Source organism: Glycine max, chromosome 17 (genome assembly GCF_000004515.6).
Source record: "Glycine max cultivar Williams 82 chromosome 17, Glycine_max_v4.0, whole genome shotgun sequence".
NCBI lineage: Eukaryota > Viridiplantae > Streptophyta > Magnoliopsida > Fabales > Fabaceae > Glycine > Glycine max.
In genome coordinates this window covers 1,354,063-1,375,588 of record NC_038253.2, presented here as the reverse complement: position 1 = coordinate 1,375,588, position 21,526 = coordinate 1,354,063, and the positions used below count along the sequence as shown (strand labels likewise).

The following is a 21,526-nucleotide window of genomic DNA, read 5'->3' as shown; positions in this document are numbered from 1 at the left end:
ATATTAGTTAAAAAAAAGTTGAATGAATGAATACCAAAAATATCAGAGGCCAAAAAACAGACAAGCATGGAGAGGGGAGATGGGGAACCACTGAGATCATATTATGAATCTTAATGTTTTTCAAATCAGTCAATTTTTTTTTTAAAAAAAAATATGAGTTTTACTAACCAGTAATCTAAAAATATTAGTTAAAAAATCAATAAATAAGTTTTAATGAGTGCTACTATTTAGTACGACAAGTCACTGCAAGAATTACATGAAATAAAACATCCAATGGTTGTGATTTGTTTCAAAACAAATGCTAATTCAAATATTAATTAAATAAAAAAGAGAAATTGACGAAAGGCATTGTTCGTGTGTTTTGAATGAAAATCGTTTCGTACCTTTAAGTATTTTTCTTTTTTTATAAAATAAATACCAGAGAAATTATGGTGATATGTTGGCAATACCTTTCAAATTATGGTGATACGTTAGCAGTTTCTTTCTGGAAAAAATATATTTTCAATTTCTTTAGTGTTTTAAAGATACTCGTTGAGATTTTTTAATTTTTTTTAAACATAAATGTATGATTGATTGTGATTTGAATTTGATTTCTATTAAATGAATAAATACGCAAAATGAAAAGATTGTATTAAAAGAAAATAATATATACCAAGGGAGTCGGTCGTTGATTCCTTTAGATATAAAAAAAGAGAAAAAATAATATATAAATTGACAGTTTGACACTGTCATATAAATCAATTTTTTTCCAAAACATAAATAAAAAATTAATTAAATACCAAAACATACATATTTCCCCATTATTTATCAAAATATACATGTTTATTATTCATAGTGTAAATTCAGGTTGGATATCAGAATTTATACTCATTTTCCCAAAAAAATTACGAAAATCCATTGAAAATTCGGATTCTTTCAACCTCAATTCTCAACGTGAAATTTTTTTTAAAGAAAAATTAATTTTTTTAATAGATTTAATAATAATATAAATAAAGAAAACTAATAAAATTAGAGAATATTATGATATAATTTTTTAGTTACTAAATAGGTACTTAAATAAATTACAAATTTAAGGCATGTGAATTTTTATGAAGTTTAATTTTTATTTCATTGATGTTTTTTTTTCTTATGTAAATTAATAAAAAAATAAGAAAATTAATTAGTAGTCTTAAAAATAAATTAAAAAATTAAATTGATAAGAAACACGTAAATAAATAATTATATTTGAGATAATTGAGATGAGGGACAGAGAGACATACATAATAAAACGAGAATAATAGAACGTACTAATAAATATAATTAAAATACGAAAATGACAAACCTAGTTATAGTTTGAAAGATGTAGTGTAACACACTTTATATTATTTTAAAATCTATTAAGAAATTAATTTTCTTAATTTTTTTTAAAAAAATTCACTTTGAGAATTCAGGTCGGAGAGACCCAAATTCTCACCGGATTTTTACAAAATTTTTGAAAAAAGAAAAATACAATGTAAATTCGGATTTCCCTAACCCGAATTTATATTATGAATGGTAAATATGTATGTTTTAGTAAATAATGGAAAAATATGTATGTTTTAATATTTAATTAATTTTTTATGTATGTTTGGGAAAAAAATTCTCATATAAATACTAACCATTTCAAAGAAGAAGAAAAATGAAAAATCAATCAATCATGCATAAGCATGGGCCAATAATGGGGACTCTAGAAATTCTAGTTCAGTGAGAAAGGGTATTTTTCATGGCTTAATGCTCATTTAGGATAGGGGCACTGACTGCTCAGATGCTTAATGAAGGGTGCAGAGGAAGAGGGTGGGAGAGGAAGGGGTGAACCGTTTTGAATTATAAAGGTATTTTAGAAAAATTATTGAAAAAATAGCAAAATGTGTATATTTATTAATTAGGCGGGGTATGTTATTTAACAATTACCCTAAATTTAATTGAGTTAGATTGAAAATTAGACGAGATTTAACCAATAACTATTTACGCTCCTAGTAAATACTAGTAATATAGTGCGGTTCACCTTTACTTAAAGAGAAGAAAATTTAAATTAAATCGTCTAAAATTGAGAGTGAATAGAGTCAAGATTTCAAGAGTTAGTTACTCTAATCTATAGATATAGATGATAGAGGAATAAATTTTAATAATATTTCAAAATAAATTTTCAATAACTTTATATCATAATATAAATTCAAAGTATGATTTATATATTTAAAATATTTACTATAAATTTTAATTACAATATAATTTATATATTTAAAATTAATTAGTATAAATTTTAGTTATATAAACATAAACACTTATCCTATATATTACACAAGCTAAATTACTAGTTATATACTACTCAAATAGAGTGATTTCCACTCATAAATCTAAGAATTCCCTGTAATTAAATAATTTATAATCTCACAACAATTTCTATATGAAATTAGTTTATTTGTCTATATTTTGAAATAGAGAAGTTATACGTAAACTTTTAAAATTCAGTTCATTGCTAACCCTAAGTGGTCCGTCATTAGTAAACATTTTTAATATTTCAGTAAACTGTCAATTAATATTGTTGAAATTGGAGGTTCGTCGATATAATAATAGCTTCTATCCACCCTAAATTTTCAATGCAATTATAAATCAATATGAGCAATAATATATAATTATTAATAATTTAGCATATAAAAGCTAATTTGCAAGTGGGGTGGAAATGGCTTGGCATACGTAAGGCTAAGTTAGATTAGACTTTTTTTCAAAAATAAATTAACGTAAAGCTTTTACTAAAACCTATATAATAATAATAATAATAATAATAATAATAATAATAGCTGTTCATGTAAAAATAAAATTAATAAGTGATTCTCTTAAATAAGCCTTGGAGTTAGAATATTGAGAATAAAAGAAAAGAAATAATATTATATTGTTCAATAATGCCCTTTCTGCAATATAAACGGAGGTATAGCAGTACAATAAAACTTTCAGTAATGTGATGTATTCCCAATAAGCAAAAATACAGCACTTATTTTCTTGTAAACTACAACTACACTGAATGATTAGATGTTTTACATCCTCCACCGCAGAAAATGACAATAATCCACGTAGAAGTCCTATGTTCTTAGCATAACAAAATTTCTCACTTAAGATGTTTAGCAAACCAGTTTAGCATGTCCTGATGGGCTTCCTCTGCTGCAGCCTTCACAGTTTCTGCGTCTTTAGGGTTGAATCTCACAGTCCAACCGTGTGAAACTTTAGGAAATATTTTAACAAAACAATCAACCTGCCACACATAAATATCCACCCATTAGTGTTACATTAAACACATCCAACTTTCAATTTCGAGTGCATGAATGTTAAGCAAGCTCATTACAAAGTACACAAAACTTTCTCCTCAATTCAAAAACCATATTCATTATTCCAAACATGAATGAATGGTTGGTTGTGGGTCAAGTGTACACCTCTCAGGAAATAAAATACAAACTAGTTGAAAATGGGATGCTAAAAAAGAAATTTGAACCACCTACAAAATACAAACGAGTTAAAAATGGAATGCCAAAATGAAATTTGAACAAAGCTAAACTACAGGTAGATGAATCAATTCCAACTTGTCCGCACCTATCAAAAGCAAAAAAAAAAAAAAAAAAGAAAAAGGAAAAAGAAAGAAGACAACATCCTGTAAATGTAAAAGAAGAATGAATCAACATAGTCACCACAAAATAATATCATCAGCAAAACATAAAGGTAATATAAAATGATGGTAGTAGTAACCACAAAAGAAAGAAAATACAACCCCAGGTTTAGCAGTTAGGACTTGTTCAAACTGTTTCACAAGCTCTGGAGGAGACATTTTGTCAATCTCAGCTCCAAGCACGGCAGTTGGAGTATCAACACCTGAAGCAAGACCAATAATTAAAAGTTAGATTAGAATATGGAAATCCTTTTCACTATGTTTAGACGAGTGGAAAGAAAATGAGGAAGGAGAGAAAAAATTTAAATTTGAATTGGGGGAGACATTTAACTTTTTTGTTTCTTCAAGTCAACTTCTCTCACATATTTCTCTTCATTTTCTCTTCCACTAAACATGAGAAATTTTCAAATTTCAAAGGTTTCTTTCCTCCCAATTTTGTTTCTCTTCATCTAAACATAGGATAAGGACCTATTTACAACAACAACAACAACAACAACGCCTTATCCCACTAGGTGGGGTCGGCTACATGGATCAACTTCCGCCATAATGTTCTATCAAGTACCATACTTCTATCCAAACCATTAATTTCGAGATCCTTTTTTATAACCTCTCTTATAGTCTTTTTGGGTCTTCCTCTGCCTCGAATTGTTTGTCTTCTCTCCATCTGGTCTACTCTCCTCACTACAGAGTCTACCGGTCTTCTCTCTACATGCCCAAACCACCTAAGTCTATTTTCCACCATCTTCTCTACAATAGGCGCTACTCCAACCCTCTCTCTAATAGCTTCGTTTCTAATTTTATCCTGTCGAGTCTTACCACACATCCACCGCAACATCCTCATCTCCGCTACACCGACTTTATTCTCATGTTGGCTCTTGACCGCCCAACATTTTGTTCCGTACAAAATCGCCGGTCTTACCGCAGTCCGATAAAACTTTCCCTTTAGCTTGATCGGTACCTTTGCATCACATAACACCCCCGATGCTTTTCTCCATTTCATCCATCCTGCTTGAGTGCGATGATTCACATCCCCTTCAATTTCCCCATCATCCTGTATTACAGACCCAAGATATTTAAACCGTGTGACTTGAGGGATAATATGGTCTCCTATTTTCACCTCTGAGTTAGAAACCCTCCTTCTTTTGTTGAACTTACATTCCATATACTCCGATTTGCTTCTGCTTAGGCGAAAGCCATGTGTTTCTAGAGTTCGTCTCCAAGTTTCCAACCTCTCATTCAACTCCTCCCTCGACTCTCCAAGGAGGACTATGTCATCTGCAAAAAGCATGCATCTCAGCGCTATCTCTTGGATTTGTTCCGTGAGGACATCTAGAATTAAGGTAAAAAGGTAGGGGCTAAGGGTTGACCCTTGATGTAAACCAATTGTGATGGGAAAATCGTCTGACTCTCCACCCTGTGTCCTAACACTAGTCGATACCCTATCATACATATCTTGGATAGCTCGAATATATGCAACCCTAACCCCTTTCTTCTCTAGAGCTTTCCACAAAATCTCTCTAGGCACTCTATCATACGCTTTCTCCAAGTCAATAAAAATCAAGTGCAAGTCTTGTTGGGCCATGCGATATTGCTCCATCACCCGCCGTAATAAATAAATCGCTTCCATGGTCGACCTTCCCGGCATGAAACCAAATTGATTCTCAGTAACTTGAGTCTCCTTTCTTAATCTCCGTTCGATCACTCTTTCCCATAATTTCATGGTATGACTCATGAGCTTGATTCCCCTATAATTTGCACAATTTTGTATATCCCCCTTGTTCTTATAGATTGGCACTAACGTGCTTCTCCTCCATTCCTCCGGCATGCGTTTTGACCTCATAATTTCGTTAAAGAGTTCGGTGAGCCACTCAAGACCTCTATCTCCAAGAGTTTTCCACACTTCAATAGGTATGTTGTCTGGCCCCACTGCCTTACCATTACTCATTCTTTTCAACGCTTCCTTTACTTCCTGTTTCTGAATCCGACGATAGTACTTATAGTTCCGGTCCTCTTCTCTTGTGTCTAGACTGCTAGAGTCATATCCATATCCATCATTAAATAAGTTGTGGAAATACGCCTTCCACCTTTCCTTGATATCTTTTTCATGCACTAAGACTTTGCCTTCTTCATCCTTAACACACTTTACTTGATCCAAATCTCTAATCTTCCTCTCTCTACCCTTAGCAAGCCTATATATAGATCTTTCTCCGTCCCTGGTTCCTAGAGCTTGGTATAGTCCGTCAAAAGCTTGGGCTCTTGCCTCACTCACCGCCTTCTTGGTTTCATTTCTAGCTATCTTATACTTATCCCAAGTTTCAGAATTTCTACACCTAGACCACTCCTTGAAACACTCCTTTTTTACTCTAACTTTGCTCTGGACATTTTCATTCCACCACCACGATTCTTTACCCCTAGGTCCAAAACCTCTAGATTCACCCAACGTCTCTTTAGCCACTTTAATAATCTCTTGGGACATCTTGTTCCACATATCATTTGCACTTCCTTGTGATTGTCCACACCAACCCTCCCATATCTTTTGTTGGAAGATTCCTTGTTTCTCACCCTTCAAGTGCCACCATTTGATCCTTGGTGCTACCAGAGGACTTCTTCTCTTTGCCCTATCTCTAATTCTTACATCCATAACCAAAACTCTATGTTGGGTAGTCAAGCTCTCTCCCGGGATAACTTTACAGTTCAAGCAATACTTCCTATCAGACTTCCTGATAAGGAAGAAATCTATTTGAGAACATGTCCCTCCACTTTTGTAAGTGATAAGATGTTCCTCTCTTTTCTTAAACCATGTATTGGCTATAGAAAGATCCAAAGCCTCCGAAAACTCCAAGATGGATTTACCCTCCCCATTCATCTCCCCTAGGCCAAAACCCCCATGCACCCCCTCAAAACCTCTAGCCACGCTACCTACATGTCCATTGAGATCCCCTCCTAGGAAAACTTTCTCTCCTTGGGGTATATCCTGAAGTACCCCTTCTAGATCCTCCCAAAATTTTACCTTAAAGTGTTCTGCTAACCCAACCTGAGGTGCGTACCCACTAATAACATTAAAGGTGTCCTGTCCCACTACCAATTTTAAGACTATGATACGATCTCCTACTCTTCTTACATCCACGACATCCTTCTTCCACTCCTTGTCCACAATAATCCCTACCCCATTTCTTGATCTGATAAGGACCTATTTAAAATGTCCAAAATAATTCAGGGACAAACGAATTGATTTAACCTATAAAATATTCACCAATCCATTTCTATCCTAAAATTAAATATTAAATGTAATGATTATGATGCTTTCATAAAAGTAGATGCAAATATAATGGTACCAAAAAAGAAAAAGAATGAGAAAGAAAGCCAACTAGTCCTATAACAGTTGATGCACAGTTTCACTAATCAAGAATATATTACTCATAACTTTGTCTTGAAAATATTTTTTTATCACATCAGCAATATGCAAAATGCACTGCAAGTCAACGTGAAGACAAATATGATTATTCTGAAAGTGAGGCAAGACTACAGTCACACAAACATGCTTAAATTAATGGTATGACAAGATTCTGCAACAGAATTTTGATTTTCATTCTTCCTTATAAGTTATAAGATGCAAAGTAATATTCTGTGAACAAATATGAAAATTAGGAAATAACCTAAATATTGAAAATTCATACCCTTGATATCATCCACAGAGACAAACGATGGATGTAATAGCACGGCAGCTTGGATTAGTCTGGATTTTGCAAGTTCAACCACGACTTTAGCTGTGGGAATGAAGAAAAGGGCACATTCTATGAGTTTGATTAATAACTTAATAATGTTTAAAACTTTAAATCAAACCGATAAATATGCCTAAGAGGAGCTGAAGTGCTATATAGTATATTATAGTATATACACAAAAGGTGAGTGAAACAATAAGCACTCCAAATTAGTGGAACAGAAGTACTTACCCCCCCAACAAAATCCAGCAGCCCCAATAGCCATCACACCTTTACTTTTCAAAGCTTCAATTATGGATTTTGCAGCTTCAGATCCTTTGTCCTATTAATATAATATGAAAGCATCAGAGAATGAATATGATGAATTACAATTTAGCAATGTCACAAATTTCGATACATTTGATCTGAGATAATATATAACAATTGATCTACAAATCCAAACATATACAGGTTGCAGACTAACATTCAATACATAGGACTGGTCAAGTACTACAGTGTTAAAAATATCACAACAAATGACATCTGAATCCAGCTGTAATCTTCTACAATCAGAAATATGGTTTTATCAAAGTTTCAATACTGCTGAAAATTGAGGTTCAATAAAAACAAAAAACAAATATACTTTAAGATAATTAAAAATATATATATATATAAGAACCAGTTATCATAAAATGAGAACTAACCGTGCCATGATCTTTTAACCAAACAGGGATAGACCTGCTAGCATTCTCAGGATTATATGGATCACCATGGAAGAAGTCAGGAACAACCACATAATAACCAGCAGCTGCAACCTTGTCTGCAATATTCCTTAACATCACATAGAACAAACAGTATTACTTCCCAGTGGTATACTACATTTGGCATCACAGAAATGGAGAAAAGAGAGAAATGGCAAAGAGCAAAGAGAGCAGAAAGAAACGTCCAAATTCTACTGGCGGCATAATTTATCAAAATCTTAAAAATAATAAATTAAAAAGGTAGACATCACAATAAAAAAAAAAAAAAATAATCAGGTACATCACTTATGAAGATAGCATTGCTTTCATGAATCAATCATAACTCTTTAATTTACAGTAACATGTTGAAATAGATATTCTTTGATTATTTCTCTACCAAAATAAAAAACCTATCAACATTCAATACAACCCAAAGGTTGTGAGCTAGTGGCTAAAAGGGCAAAATATAAAATATATTTTTCAAAATCTCTGTAAATTTTAATTAATCTATATAGTAATTGCATCCAAGGAAACACAGATTTGGTCCCAAGAAATACACATTGATCTTATCATCAGAAGGCACAAGGCCTGAATCATCCAAAAATAAAGAGGAGTTAGAATCAAATATCATGAGAGGCAAACTACTATGTATCCATTACTTGTAACTTAGAAGACTACTAAAATATAAACTAAAAAACAGACATGAGATTTGAGAATTAGCCCATACCTCAAATTTGGTGCTTCATAGCCTGCAAAACACATTGAGCATGTTAAGTTAACCAGTTTTTGTTTTTTTCTTGGGAAAATGAAACAGGACCTATAGTCCCTTAATCACAAGAATAAAAGAAAAGATGGGATTTGTGAGGATAGATAGCGTACCATAAATGTCGGAGATGAGAAGAATGGCAATGGAATTAGGGGAACCGGAGAGATAGGAATTGAGACCAGCGAGTTTTTCAACATGGCCAGCTCCTGCATTGGGGTTCAGAACTGGTGGGTTTGAGCAACACTCAGGTCCTGACATTGTTGCTTTCCGCAGACGTTTAATTTCTCAACAACACTACTCTCCTTCACTCACAAGACCTTTAAAGAAAGAAAGAAAGGGAAGATACCATCCAACAACGATGCTTGTGTTGCCACTCAGCATAAATATCTGGCTATTATTGTTGACACGCTACACTACACTCACCAAGGTTTTCCTTTCCATTTTATTTTTTATTTTTAATTCTTTACATTGTTTTTACATCTTCTTCCTTTTTTTGTTTGTCACGCACCCTTTTTAAATTAGATTATTTATTATTTTTAGTTTTTTTACATCATCAAGTGATATCATTCCTGTGATGTCACCCTTGTACTTAAACTTAATGCTTTATTATTGTCACTTTAACCCTTAAAAATATGTGAATATTATTATTTTTTAATTTTAGACTAAAATCAGTAAAAAGTATATTTTTAAATATTTTTTAGATAGACTTATATGTTGGGTAAAACTAGTTAAAAACGTAATTGGAAGTTGAAAAATTACTTAATAATTGAAAACTACAAAATTAGTTTATTAAATTAAAAATATTTGATAGAACTAACGGTTAAATTAACTGAAAAAATAAAAAAATAAATATATTTATATTCTATTATTTTATTTATATTTTTTCATGCTAAGTATTTTACTGTTAATCTTATATTATTTTTTAAAATAATTTTAGTCAAATTTAAAATAATATAAGAAAATAACTTAAGTAAACATTATATTTTTATTCTGTTAATCAATGTAATAATTAAAAAAAATAATCTAATATAAAATTATTCAAAAATAATAGACAAAATACAGTACTAAAATAATATATTAAATATTATAAGTGATACAATGATTAAAGTAATATTGCAACATAAGAATATAAAATATAATAATAAAAAAAAATCTATCATCTATTATTATCAATGTCTTGATTTATAATGTGGAGATAAAATGTTAGTGTGCATGTTGTGAAACAAATGAGGGGTCCGTGCATTAAAAGAAATAAGGAGATGATAAATATATGAATGAGTAAAAATAAAAAAAATAAACCCCTAATTTATTAAAAAATGGTAAGCAAAATATTTGATAAATACATTAAAGATAAAAAAAGAAAAAAAATATAAAAAGTTAAAAGCTAACATTTTAAAAGATATTATTTTAAATAGTATTTTAAATAACACTAAAAATTACTGAAAAATTATTTAAAAAATTATTTATCAAATAACTAAATGAACTTTTAAGTTAATAATAAAATTAAAAATTAATTAAAATATCTCGTGAGAATCAATTTTTTTTTAAGGGGAGTCAATTTTATGTACCGGAAAAAATATCTTTAAAAACATGTTGATATCATTAAAAGTATGCTAATACCAAATTAACTATACGAGTTGTTTTAAGCTTAGCAGTGTTGTTTAACAAAATTTATGTGATATTATAAGAGTTACAAAATTAAATAAGCAACAACCATGTACTGTCGATGCTATAACGTTGTGGTTTGAATAATCATAGAATGAAACAATTTCATCCCCTTAACTATTATAATTAATAATAAAATAAAATACACGCACCAATCACGTTGTTATGGTTACTCACGGGAAAAAAAAATGATGAATATGTATATAAAAACAGCGTGAATCAGGCATAATCTCCCGCAATTTTTTATTTATTTTAATTAGTAAATAGATTATTAAATAATATTTGCCTAATAAATTGTTTATGCTTTTCCTCATTGATGGCTTAATACTTCAACGCTTGATAAACGCCAAAAGAGACTGATAAAAAAAGGTAAACGCCAAAAGATAGCAGCTAGATCATCCCTAACCGTTCAACAATCTCTCCTTCATTTGAAACTGTACATCTAGTTGCATTTTCTATAAAAATCTGAACTAATTAAACAATTATATGTTGTCAATTTACTTTACTCTGCTAACCATAAGCAGCAATACAGGTACCAATCAAAGTGTAGGATATATTTCAAAGGAAGATTTACATTTAAATCATGTTTTTCACTTAAATTCTTAGCAAACCAATCCAGCAAGTATTAATCGACCACCTCAGCAGCCTTCACAGCTATTCTATCGTATGGGTTTAGGAAATACCCTCACATAAGTGACATAACAATCAACTTGAAGAGAACAAAGTTACTTATCAGCCATACCTCAGGTGCAGAAAGTAAAAAACAGAATGTGAAAAGTTAATCAAGGTTTTAAGGGGCAGTGTCATGATTATGAAATCTGCTTCAAACTATTTTTTGGAAGAATGGTGTTATATTGGAGGATTTTACTAACATATCATCATCAGGGGATTATTATAAAAAACATACACAAATTATTCAATTTGATGGAGTTAGTCTCAACAACAATTCTTAACAAAATCCTCCTCTGTATGGAAAGGGATAAAATTCCTTTGGCAAATTATTCAGCGTAAAATAGACAAAGAACATGCACAAGACATTTTACATAAAGGTCTTAAGATATGATTTATTAAGATTTTAGATCTCAAATGACAACTGTCCAACAAACTCAAATCACCGAAAGCAACATTATTACCATGATTTAGCAATAAGATTCATGTCCAATAATAATGCAACATTTATTTTCTTGCAAACTACAGCTACGTGGATTGAGTAGCATTTTATATTATCCACTCTAGCACTCCATTGTACAATCTTAACAGAGCAAGATTTCTCACTTGTGATGTTTAGCAAGCCAGTCCAACATGTCCCGGTGAGCCTCCTCTGCAACCTTCACAGCTTCTGCATCTTCAGCGTTGTATCTCACAGCCCAACCGTGTGAAATTTTGGGAAATATTTTAACAAAACTAGCAACCTGCACAAAAAAAAGGTTTATGAGTGATATTAAATATATCACAGATTTTTGTATATGTGCAAATTAAATAATATGCACGCACTGCTTTGAGTAACACTGCTTAACGTGAATAGGTTGCTTATCTTAATGTTGTGTATTAGAGAGTGTTCTTAGTATTTCTCCTCAAGGTAAACATAGAAGGATGGCACATAACCACAAAAGAAAGAAAGAAAGAAAGAAATCATCTGACCCCAGCTTTAGCAGCTAGGACTTGTTCAAATTGTTTCACAAGCTCGGGAGGAGAATATTGGTCAATCTCAGCTCCGAGTATAGCAATTGGAATATCAACAGCTGAATGTCAGACCAATAGTTAATTGTTAGAATATGAACATCTCAGTAGATGCTTTAAGAACTATCTTTTTTAAAAAAGCAAAAGAAAACAAGATAAAAGAAAGAAAGAAAAGAGAAAGAGAACAATAAAACTTGTCCCTTAATAGTTGATAATTGCAGTAACTGGAAAAGAATATATTAATAATATAAAAATATATTTGTTCAAATTAGGAGTGTATATATGTACCTCTCATTATCATGAAGACAAATAGGATCCTTTATCTAGATACATTAAATCTCTTACTCAAAAAACATGTTTAAATTCATGGTAATAACAATCTACATGCTTTTGTTTTCTTTTTTTTTGAACAAGAATCTGCAACATAAATTTAGTAGCCTTATTCCTTAGAAGATGCAAAGAGACAAACTCTAAACAAAGAGTATGCAAATTAAGGGGAAAAAATAATTTAAATATTGAAAATCCATACCCTTGATGTCGTCCAGAGAGACAAACGATGGATGCATTAGCACAGCAGTTTGTATAAGTTTGGACTTTACAAGTTCAACCACAACCTTTGCTGAGAGAAAGAAAGAACATATAGCATATTCTGAGTTCAGTTATTAACTTAGTTGCATTTAAAACTTTAAATCCAACCGATAAATACACCTAAGAGGATCTAAATCTGTTTTCAACCTAAAAGGAAGAGGGGAATGCACAGATAAGTGGGAACTCACCACCCCAACAAAAACCAACAGCGGCAATAACAGAAACACCTTTACTTTTCAAGGCCTCAATTATGGGTTTTGTAGCTTCAGAACCTTTGTCCTATCAATACAATAGTTAAGTATCAGAGAATGTCACCATCTTTTACATCTGATTTGGGACAACACGCAATGATCAATCTTCAAATCAAAACTGCCTACAGAGGTTGTGGCTAAAGTGATAATAACATTACATAAACTAGACATCTAAATTCAGCCATACATTTTCCAAAATCAGATTGCTCAAAGTTTCAATAAGGATACAAGAATTAGATTTCGGTGAAAACACAAAACTTTGTTTTTTATTTATAAAAGAGAAAAAAAAATAAAAAAACCAAATATCATTATGAACCTATTTTATTTTAGATTCTCAAGAACTTCAAATGGATATTTGCAAGCAGGAGAAAATTTCTTCATTCTCATTTCCTGCCTTGGGCCTTGTGAAAAATTTAATCTGAAGAGACTCAATGTAAGAACTAACCGGTCCATGATCTTTTAGCCACACAGGTAAGGGTCTGTTAGAATTCTGATAATTAAAGGGTTCACCATCCAAGAGGTCGGGAACAACCACATAATACCCAGCAGCTGCAACTTTGTCAGCAAGCTTCCTTCACAACAGAGAACAGTATTATTTGTTGGAGAAACACATTGCACTGAGAATGGGAGAGATGGAGATGGGGAATGGGAGCAAAATGAACCAGCCATTTGTATTGGTAGTAAAAACTTTAGGAAATTTTTAAGTGAAAAGATATCATAAAGAACCAAATAATTATATCACAAAGGCATCGTCTATGCAGATTAGAACTCTTGTTAATCTAACACATTATATACAGCATACATAATTATATTCTCACAAATCACTACTCTCTAAATTGCACTCACATTTCCCAGATAGTTTTTAATATTATAAAAGAATAGATGACCAATTGATCATACCCCACCCCACAGAAGTTGAAATCTATCACTATCCCCGGAAGAACATGAGGAAGTAGTTTAGAAGAGGACAAGTAGGTTCAATTAGAGTATGATGTAGAATATCTTTTTCACAAACTTTCTAATTCTCATTAATCTATATATGAGCAATTGGATAAAAGAAAACATGAATTTGCACTCCCCCTGGACAGGATATGCATACCAGTGTCCAGTGTTCACGTAAGCTGTCACTGGATTTCACTCACTCAAAAAGTAAAGGAGAAAGAATCAAATGTGATGAAAGCTACACTACATAGAGTTCGGACAGAATGAAGCAAAAATAATATGTTCCTATAAAAATTAGACAGAAATGAAAATTGGCCATACCTTAAATTTGGTGCTTCATAACCTGAAAAAAAAAAAAAAAAGAGCATAAGAAGTTAAAAGAAGATTTTCGTTAAAGACAATAATAACTGTTAGAAGCTTGTCTGAATAAAATGAGTTCACTACATAAACCACATCCCATCAAAATACTGATTTTTTTTAGTTTCCAGATGAATTATATGCATATAAATGGATCTGCATGTTAATTAGCGGATAGCACTTATGTGAATACTTACAATTTAAAATTACTTAAATATTTAATACTTAATTATATATAAAGTAAGTTGTTTTAATTAATTTATTTTTAATATAAATATACTAGTATTTATTTGAAAATTATTTTTCGGTATAAATATGTTTTAAAATTATTTATTTTAGTATAAACATATATTCAAAAACTATTTTTTAAAAAAAATACCTTTTATTTAAAATTTATATTTTAATAAATATCTACAGACCGCGGATTTGGAGTTACTTAAATTTTATATTCATCAAATTTGTCAATTCAAGAGTGAACTCATTTTTCACACTCTCTAATAATCATTTTTAACATAATCTTTCTTTTCGTCTTTAGTGTATTTCACATACTATTCTTATAATTAATTTAAAAAAATATTATTTCTCTACAATCTTAAACTGTTCTTCTTTTATCTTTATTCTAATACTTATTTTCTTAATTAATTATTACTTTCAATTTTTTATCTTTATCTTTAAATTTAATATGTTCACAAAACTCGAAACTTATTTAAGAAATCCAAATCTAGTTCTGCTTCATCAATGATATGTTGGTAAATTATAATTATAATATAATTTTATATTTAAAAATAATTATTTATTATCAATTATAACTATATTATATGAAAGAAAAAAAAAACATGTACGTTTTAGAAAGAAAAAGAATTTAAAAAGAATGAAGGCAAAGAGAAAGTGAGAAAGAAATGGCAAAGAAGAAGAAGAAGAAGAAGGAGAAGAAATACCAAAGACATCGGAGAGCATAAGAAGGGCGAGTTTAGAGTGAGAAGAGCCACTGAAATAGGAATCGACACCACCCACTTTATTGACATGCCCACCTCCTCCACTGGGGTTCAGGCTGGGTGGATTTGAACAGCACTGAGGCCCTGACATCTTTTTTTGATTTGTTTTCTTAACACCTCTTTGAAGTTTGAGCTGCTACTCTATGCTATTTATAAGAGAGAAGAAGTGAAGAACCATAACAATAAACTATTTTTTTGCTACGTATATCTTTGATCAAGATTAATCTCTTTCTATAGGTCAAACCTTTGATTACTTTCTTAAAAAACCCGAACATAAAAACTTTTGGACCAACCATTTATTCGTAAAAATAAACTATTTTACTTAATATTTTTAGATTTGATCTCATTGGTCTAAATTCTTTATCATTTAACAAAATATTTCTTTATAAAAAACATTAGGTAGCGTTGTCTTGTCACATAAGCAAAGCATTAGACTCTAGAGGAAGAAAAGGTTTAAAATAAATTCCGACATGCGTTAGCCCAGCCCTGACGTTTAAACTGATTGCCGCGCAAGGAAAGCGGAAGCCAAAGAAAAATTGATTAATCTGAAAATACTATGATGTTATATTTATCATGTAAGCAATTAAGATAGTTCATCATAATATATAAGCAACGAATGACACAATCTTCTTGATAGTATAAATTAAGTGTTTAATCACCATTGTATTTATAGTGTAAAATAATTAAGTATAAGCCCAGTTTTTTTTTAATTTTTTTTTAAAAATATGTGTTATGAATTAATTTAAAATTAATGTTTCGAGAAGAAATTGAATCTGAAATTTTTATATTATTAACACAAGTAAATAAGACAATTATGTCTTAAAATAAATAATGTTATTATATATAATACTAAAATTTTTAATGTATATTTAATACGCATGTAAATTTAAATAATAAATTTTGTGATAATTAATTTTGATATAACTTATACAAATTATTTAATTTATATATTTTTTATAAATAAAAAATATTTATTATTAAAAAATTAACTTATTAATAAATTAAAAAAACATATTTTTAAAATTAAAAAAAAAACTTATCCTGCCCGAGTGTTTTTGGGATGCCCCCAATAAGCAACAAACATATAATGGATTGGATTTGTTTCTGTTTTTTGGTTGAATCTTCTTCATAGCTAGATAGATAATATAAGCCAATGATTTTTTTTCGTACTTCAGAAGACTATTAACCAACATGTTAACTAATTGATTACAGTAAATTGAATCAGATTTTACAATTTTTTCTTCTGTAGTATTTCGTTGTGACATGAGCATGAATGGAGGAATTAATTTTTTTATAACTTTTATAAAGGCTAAAATTATTTATTTTGGCTTTTTGGCCCATGTTGTAGGATGGTCCGTATGGCAGATCGTAGTGAAACAAGATCACCTTGTGAAGGGAAAAAAATTCCCTTCGCAAATTACTCAGCGTAAAATAACACAAAGATACACAGTAACACCAAGACATTATTAAGATCTCAAATCACAACTGTCCACCAAACTCAAATCAACATTATTAGGATCATCCAGAAATAAGATTCACTTCCAACAGGTAATAATACAACATTTATTTTCTTGCAAACTACAGGCACGTTGATTGAGTAGCATTTTACATCCTTCCCTCAAGTACTCCATTGTACAGTTTTGACAGAACAATAGGTCTCACTTGTGATGTTTAGCAAGCCAGTCCAGCAAGTCCTGGTGGGCCTCTTCTGCCACCTTCACAGCTTCTGCATCCTCAGTGTTATATCTCACAGCCCAACCGTGTGAAACTTTCGGAAATATTTTAACAAAACTGGCAACCAACACAAAAAAAATGCTCATGAATGATATCTAAATACATGATAGATTTTTGTATATGTCCAAATTAAAGAACTGAATAAAAATGGACAATTTCTTTGACAAATACTGCTGTCCTGTGCAACTTGTACCCCATTGTGTAATTTTTTATTCCAAAACACATATTGCGTAAAATGTGAAAAAGCTAATCAAGCTTATTTGACTGCATACAGAATCTTGTAATTGACAAGAGAGAGAGAGAGAACACAAGAAATAACATTGTGAAATTATCTAGTTAAAAATAAAATGATGGCACACAAAAGAAAGAACAAATCATCTGACCCCAGATTTAGCAGCTAGGACTTGTTCAAATTGTTTCACAAGCTCTGGAGGAGAAACTTGGTCAATCTCGGCTCCAAGTATAGCAATTGGAGTATCAACACCTGAATGTTAGACAAATAGTTAATTGTTAGAATAGGAACATCAAAGTCACTGCTTTAAGAAATCCACTTCTGATTTTTCTTTTTCTTCGTCTTTATTCAGTCATTGAAATATGAGTAATATGACAAGTAAATGAGTTTGTGTGGAAAAGGCCCTGAATCATTATACTGTTGCAAAAGAAGAATACACGACAGGAAAAGCAGAAAAAACATATATCAGTGTAAATTACCCCTATGGCCTCTAGAGCATGGATTGAATGCATAGTCCAGAAAAAAAACGTGTCTTATATCTTATATTCTTATATATAGTCTACAAGCAATTGAATTCCTAATTTTTTGTACCAATTTATAATCATTTGTATATAATACAAGTGCATATTACATAAATATAATTAGTCGTGAGCTTGTTGAGTCTAAATATAAAGCAGGCGTTTAAAACACACTCCATTTACGTTGCAAGTGTTGCTCATCTTCCAGACAAGATTTTTAATGATCCAATTACAACTACAATTAAATAAACACATTTTTGTATTACTAAAATTTTATACAGAAATATCTTTCGGCCAAATTTTCTTTCTGCAGATTTTTAACAAGTTTTCATGAAAACAATCCCAAACATGCACTGAATGTAATAATTATCATTATGATTATGATAATTATATCAGTATATGCAATATAATTTTAGTATTTTTAAAAAATTAAAGAAAACAAAATAATGGAAAGAAAAGAGAAATAGAATAACAAAGGCAACTCTTGCCTTAATAGTTAATTATACAATTACAGTTATTACTAGAAAGAATATATACAAAAGCATATCTCTCATCTGCATGAAGATAAATAAGATCCTTTAGCAAGTGACATTAGACCTTTTACTCAAAAACACGCATAAATTGATGATATTTGTTTTGTTTTGTTTTGTTTTGTTTTTCTTTTGAGCAAGAAGCTGCAACATAATTTTAGTAGCCTTTTTCCCTTAGTAGATGCCAAGAGACATTCCCTAAACAAAGATTGTGCAAATTAAGGGGCAAAAAGAATTTAAAATTGAAAATCCATACCCTTGATGTCATCCAGGGAGATAAATGATGGATGCAATAGCACAGCAGTTTGAATAAGTTTGGATTTCGCAAGTTCAATAACAACCTTAGCTGAGAGAAAGAAGAAAATATAGTACATTCTGTGAGTTCTGTTATTAACTTAGTTGTCCTTAAAACTTCAAATCCAACCAATAAGTACACCTAAGTATCTGAATCTGCTTTCAACATAAAAGAAAGGGGGGGATGCACAGAAAATAAGTAGGCACTCACCACCCCAACAAAAACCAACAGCTGCAATAGCTGAAACACCTTTACTTTTTAAGGCTTCAATTATGGGTTTTGTAGGTTCAGCACCTTTCTCCTATCAACATAATAGGTAAGCATCAGAGAATGTCACCATTTTGTATAATCTGATTTGAGACCATTCATAATGTTCAATCACAAACAGAAACTGCCAACAAATGTGGCAGGCCAGTGGCTAAAGTGATAATAACATTACATAAACTAGACATCTAAATCCGGTCAGAGTGTTCAAAGTTTCAATAAGGATACACAAATTGGATTTCGGTAAAAATACAGAATTGTATTTTATTTATAAAAGAAAAAAAATAACATAAACAACCAAGCATCATTATGAATCTATATATATGTTTTTTTTAGATTCTCAGTGCATTCAAATGGATATTTGCAGGAGAAAGTTTTGTGAATTGGGCCTTGTACTAGGCAGTAGGCAAAGTCACAGACTCACAGTGAAACATTTTAATCCAAACAGGCTCAATATAAGAACTAACCACAATCTTTTATCCAAGCAGGAAAGGGCCTGTCCGAATTCTGAGGATTAAAGGGTTCACCATCCAAGAGGTCAGGAACAACTACATAATACCCAGCAGCTCCAACTTTGTCAGCAAGCTTCCTTCATAACAGAAAACAGTATTATTTACTGGAGAAACGCATTACATTCATCATCTCTTAGAATGTGAGTTTAGGCCTAGCTCAACCCTAAAAACTAACTCAAGGAATGAAGGTTGCTCATCATTTATATATTCTAACTTGACTTTATCTTGGATTTGGGTTTTTCCCAATATCATCATGAAACTGAGAGAGATGGAGACTGGGAAAAGATAGAAAACAAAACAGCCAGATTCTCATTAATCTATATATGAGCAATTGGATCAAAGAAAACATAACTTTGCATTCCTAGATATACATACAAGTTTTCACATACAGATATTGGAATATCAATCACCCAAAAAATAAAGAGAAAGAATCAAATGCGATGAAACGTATACTACTTTGAACTCGGGCAGAATGAGGCCAAAATAACTTGCTTGAACAGATAACCAGACTATAAAACATAGCAAATTAGACATAGAAAACTGACATGAAAATTAACCATACCTTAAATTTGGCGCTTCATATCCTGCCAAAAAAGAAAAAGACATTTAAAGTTAAAAGAAGATTTTGGTTAAAGGTGATAACTGTAAAAAGATTATCTGACATCTGTATATAAATTCAGTATATAAACCACAGGCTGCCAAAATGCTGACATTTGTAGTTTTTACTTGGGCAAGAAAACATATGCATTAATTTCAATTAAAATAATTTTTTTCCTACTTATTTTTTATGGGGATTTGATATAAGAATAAGATAGAGTTATTGAAACTAACACCTCCATTAAATAAAATTAGTTGGAATTTTCTTATATTTGAGACCAAAAAATTCTTTTTTGTTATATTTGAGACAAGATTTAGTAAATATATTTAACAAGTCATGCAAGAAATTCATAGCCACACAAATCATAAGAAATCCAGAATATCAAAACAGTATGATACACTGTCAAGTATCAAAAAAGAGTTCAATTAAAAAGAAAGAAGGCAAAGAGATGAAATGAATACCAAAAACATCGGAGAGCATAAGAACGGCGAGTTTAGAGTGAGGAGATCCAGTGAAATAGGAATCAATACCACCTACTTTGTCAACATGGCCACCTCCTCCAGTGGGGTTCAAGCTTGGTGGATTTGAACAGCATTGAGGTCCTGACATATTTGAAACTAAATTCTTTATCATTTAACAAAATAAAATTAATTAGAATGTATTTACAATATAATTAATTTACAATATTAAAAAATTATAAATAATTGTGTATACTAATATTATTAATTTTTATTAGGATTATTTTAAAAAATTATCTATAGAATATTTTTTAATTAAATAATAGATTGTGTATTTTTATATTAATAATGCATAAAAAAACTAAAAGAGTATATAAATGGTTTAAACTCGAAATTCATATTTCATTTAGTAGAATTTAGGTGCAATTCATCCCAGTATAATGTTTTCGTTGTATTGCTTTTTCTTCTTGAAACTTTTTCCTTTCATTGCTCATTTGCTCTTTTTCTCTATTTACCAGAAGTACAGACCGAGACAAAAAAAATACCTTAAAAAAAAAAACGAGACAAAAACGAAAACGACGTGACTTTTGGAATCTTTCTACCGAATGCGAGAAAGTTCAGAAAAAAATAGCAGATTCGGTCCGACACTCCTACTCCAAGGAAAGATAATATTACTTCTTGAAGTTTAAAATAACTCATAGAAAACAAGTGTATTTTGATCAAATTAACTTATAAACTAGACAAACCAACTTATATTCCACTAGAGTAACTTGTTATTTTCGAATGAGCATCGACAAAAATAATTTTGAATTAAATTAGTTCTGTAAAAATAATTTTGATTTTCATTAAAATTAATTTCAAAATAATGAGTATGTTTGAATATTTTTATTATAAAAACAAACCGATAATAAAGTTTAATGTAAAATTTTTAATCCAACACAAAAAAGTCTAAAAAATTATTTTAACTCATAATCAATTCTTAATTCAGAATTAATTCCTAGCCATGAAATTAAATATGTAAAAAATT

The 21,526-nt window shown here is 30.6% G+C and overlaps 3 protein-coding genes across 3 annotated transcripts; all 3 read right to left on the bottom strand.

Moving 5' to 3' along the window:
* Positions 1–2,889: 2,889 nt before the first annotated feature.
* LOC100803221 (endo-1,3;1,4-beta-D-glucanase) lies at positions 2,890–9,339 on the bottom strand. The gene is made up of 7 exons (XM_003550023.3): positions 8,994–9,339; positions 8,842–8,863; positions 8,079–8,205; positions 7,627–7,717; positions 7,351–7,440; positions 3,776–3,876; positions 2,890–3,265 (listed from the first exon to the last, which is right to left on the bottom strand). Exons 1-7 carry the CDS (start codon positions 9,136–9,138, stop codon positions 3,122–3,124), a joined length of 720 nt encoding a protein of 239 aa, XP_003550071.1. The 5' UTR covers positions 9,139–9,339; the 3' UTR covers positions 2,890–3,121.
* A 2,250-nt stretch (positions 9,340–11,589) lies between these two features.
* Positions 11,590–15,624, bottom strand: LOC100801095 (abhydrolase superfamily-like). Its single transcript, NM_001255235.2, has 7 exons — positions 15,302–15,624; positions 14,328–14,349; positions 13,510–13,636; positions 13,002–13,092; positions 12,755–12,844; positions 12,187–12,287; positions 11,590–11,957 (listed from the first exon to the last, which is right to left on the bottom strand). The coding sequence occupies exons 1-7, from the start codon at positions 15,447–15,449 to the stop codon at positions 11,817–11,819; spliced, it is 720 nt and encodes a 239-aa protein (NP_001242164.2). The 5' UTR covers positions 15,450–15,624; the 3' UTR covers positions 11,590–11,816.
* A 1,220-nt stretch (positions 15,625–16,844) lies between these two features.
* LOC100799128 (endo-1,3;1,4-beta-D-glucanase) lies at positions 16,845–20,650 on the bottom strand. Its single transcript, XM_026126476.2, has 8 exons — positions 20,503–20,650; positions 20,006–20,027; positions 19,399–19,520; positions 19,054–19,085; positions 18,878–18,968; positions 18,629–18,718; positions 17,470–17,576; positions 16,845–17,151 (listed from the first exon to the last, which is right to left on the bottom strand). Exons 1-8 carry the CDS (start codon positions 20,648–20,650, stop codon positions 17,017–17,019), a joined length of 747 nt encoding a protein of 248 aa, XP_025982261.1. The 3' UTR covers positions 16,845–17,016.
* Between the last annotated feature and the right edge of the window lie 876 nt (positions 20,651–21,526).

Bases quoted from the DNA above. Each gene is read 5' to 3' on its own strand.
- LOC100803221 (XM_003550023.3), bottom strand. From the start codon at position 9,138: ATGTCAGGACCTGAGTGTTGCTCAAACCCACCAGTTCTGAACCCCAAT. The intron at 3,877-7,350 runs GTATGAATTTTC...GTCTTGCTTCAG, and splicing joins CTCTGTGGATGATATCAAGG to GTGTTGATACTCCAACTGCC. The intron at 3,266-3,775 runs GTTGTATTTTCT...TATGTGTGGCAG, and splicing joins TCCTAACTGCTAAACCTGGG to GTTGATTGTTTTGTTAAAAT.
- LOC100801095 (NM_001255235.2), bottom strand. From the start codon at position 15,449: ATGTCAGGGCCTCAGTGCTGTTCAAATCCACCCAGCCTGAACCCCAGT. The intron at 13,093-13,509 runs GTTAGTTCTTAC...TTGTATTGATAG, and splicing joins GGCTAAAAGATCATGGACCG to GACAAAGGTTCTGAAGCTAC. The intron at 11,958-12,186 runs GTCAGATGATTT...TTTTTTGTGCAG, and splicing joins TCCTAGCTGCTAAAGCTGGG to GTTGCTAGTTTTGTTAAAAT.
- LOC100799128 (XM_026126476.2), bottom strand. From the start codon at position 20,650: ATGTCAGGACCTCAATGCTGTTCAAATCCACCAAGCTTGAACCCCACT. The intron at 18,969-19,053 runs GTTTGTGATTGA...TTATGTTGATAG, and splicing joins CACATTTGTTGGCAGTTTCT to GAGAAAGGTGCTGAACCTAC. The intron at 17,152-17,469 runs TGATTTGTTCTT...GTGTTGGTTGCC, and splicing joins CTGCTAAATCTGGGGTCAGA to AGTTTTGTTAAAATATTTCC.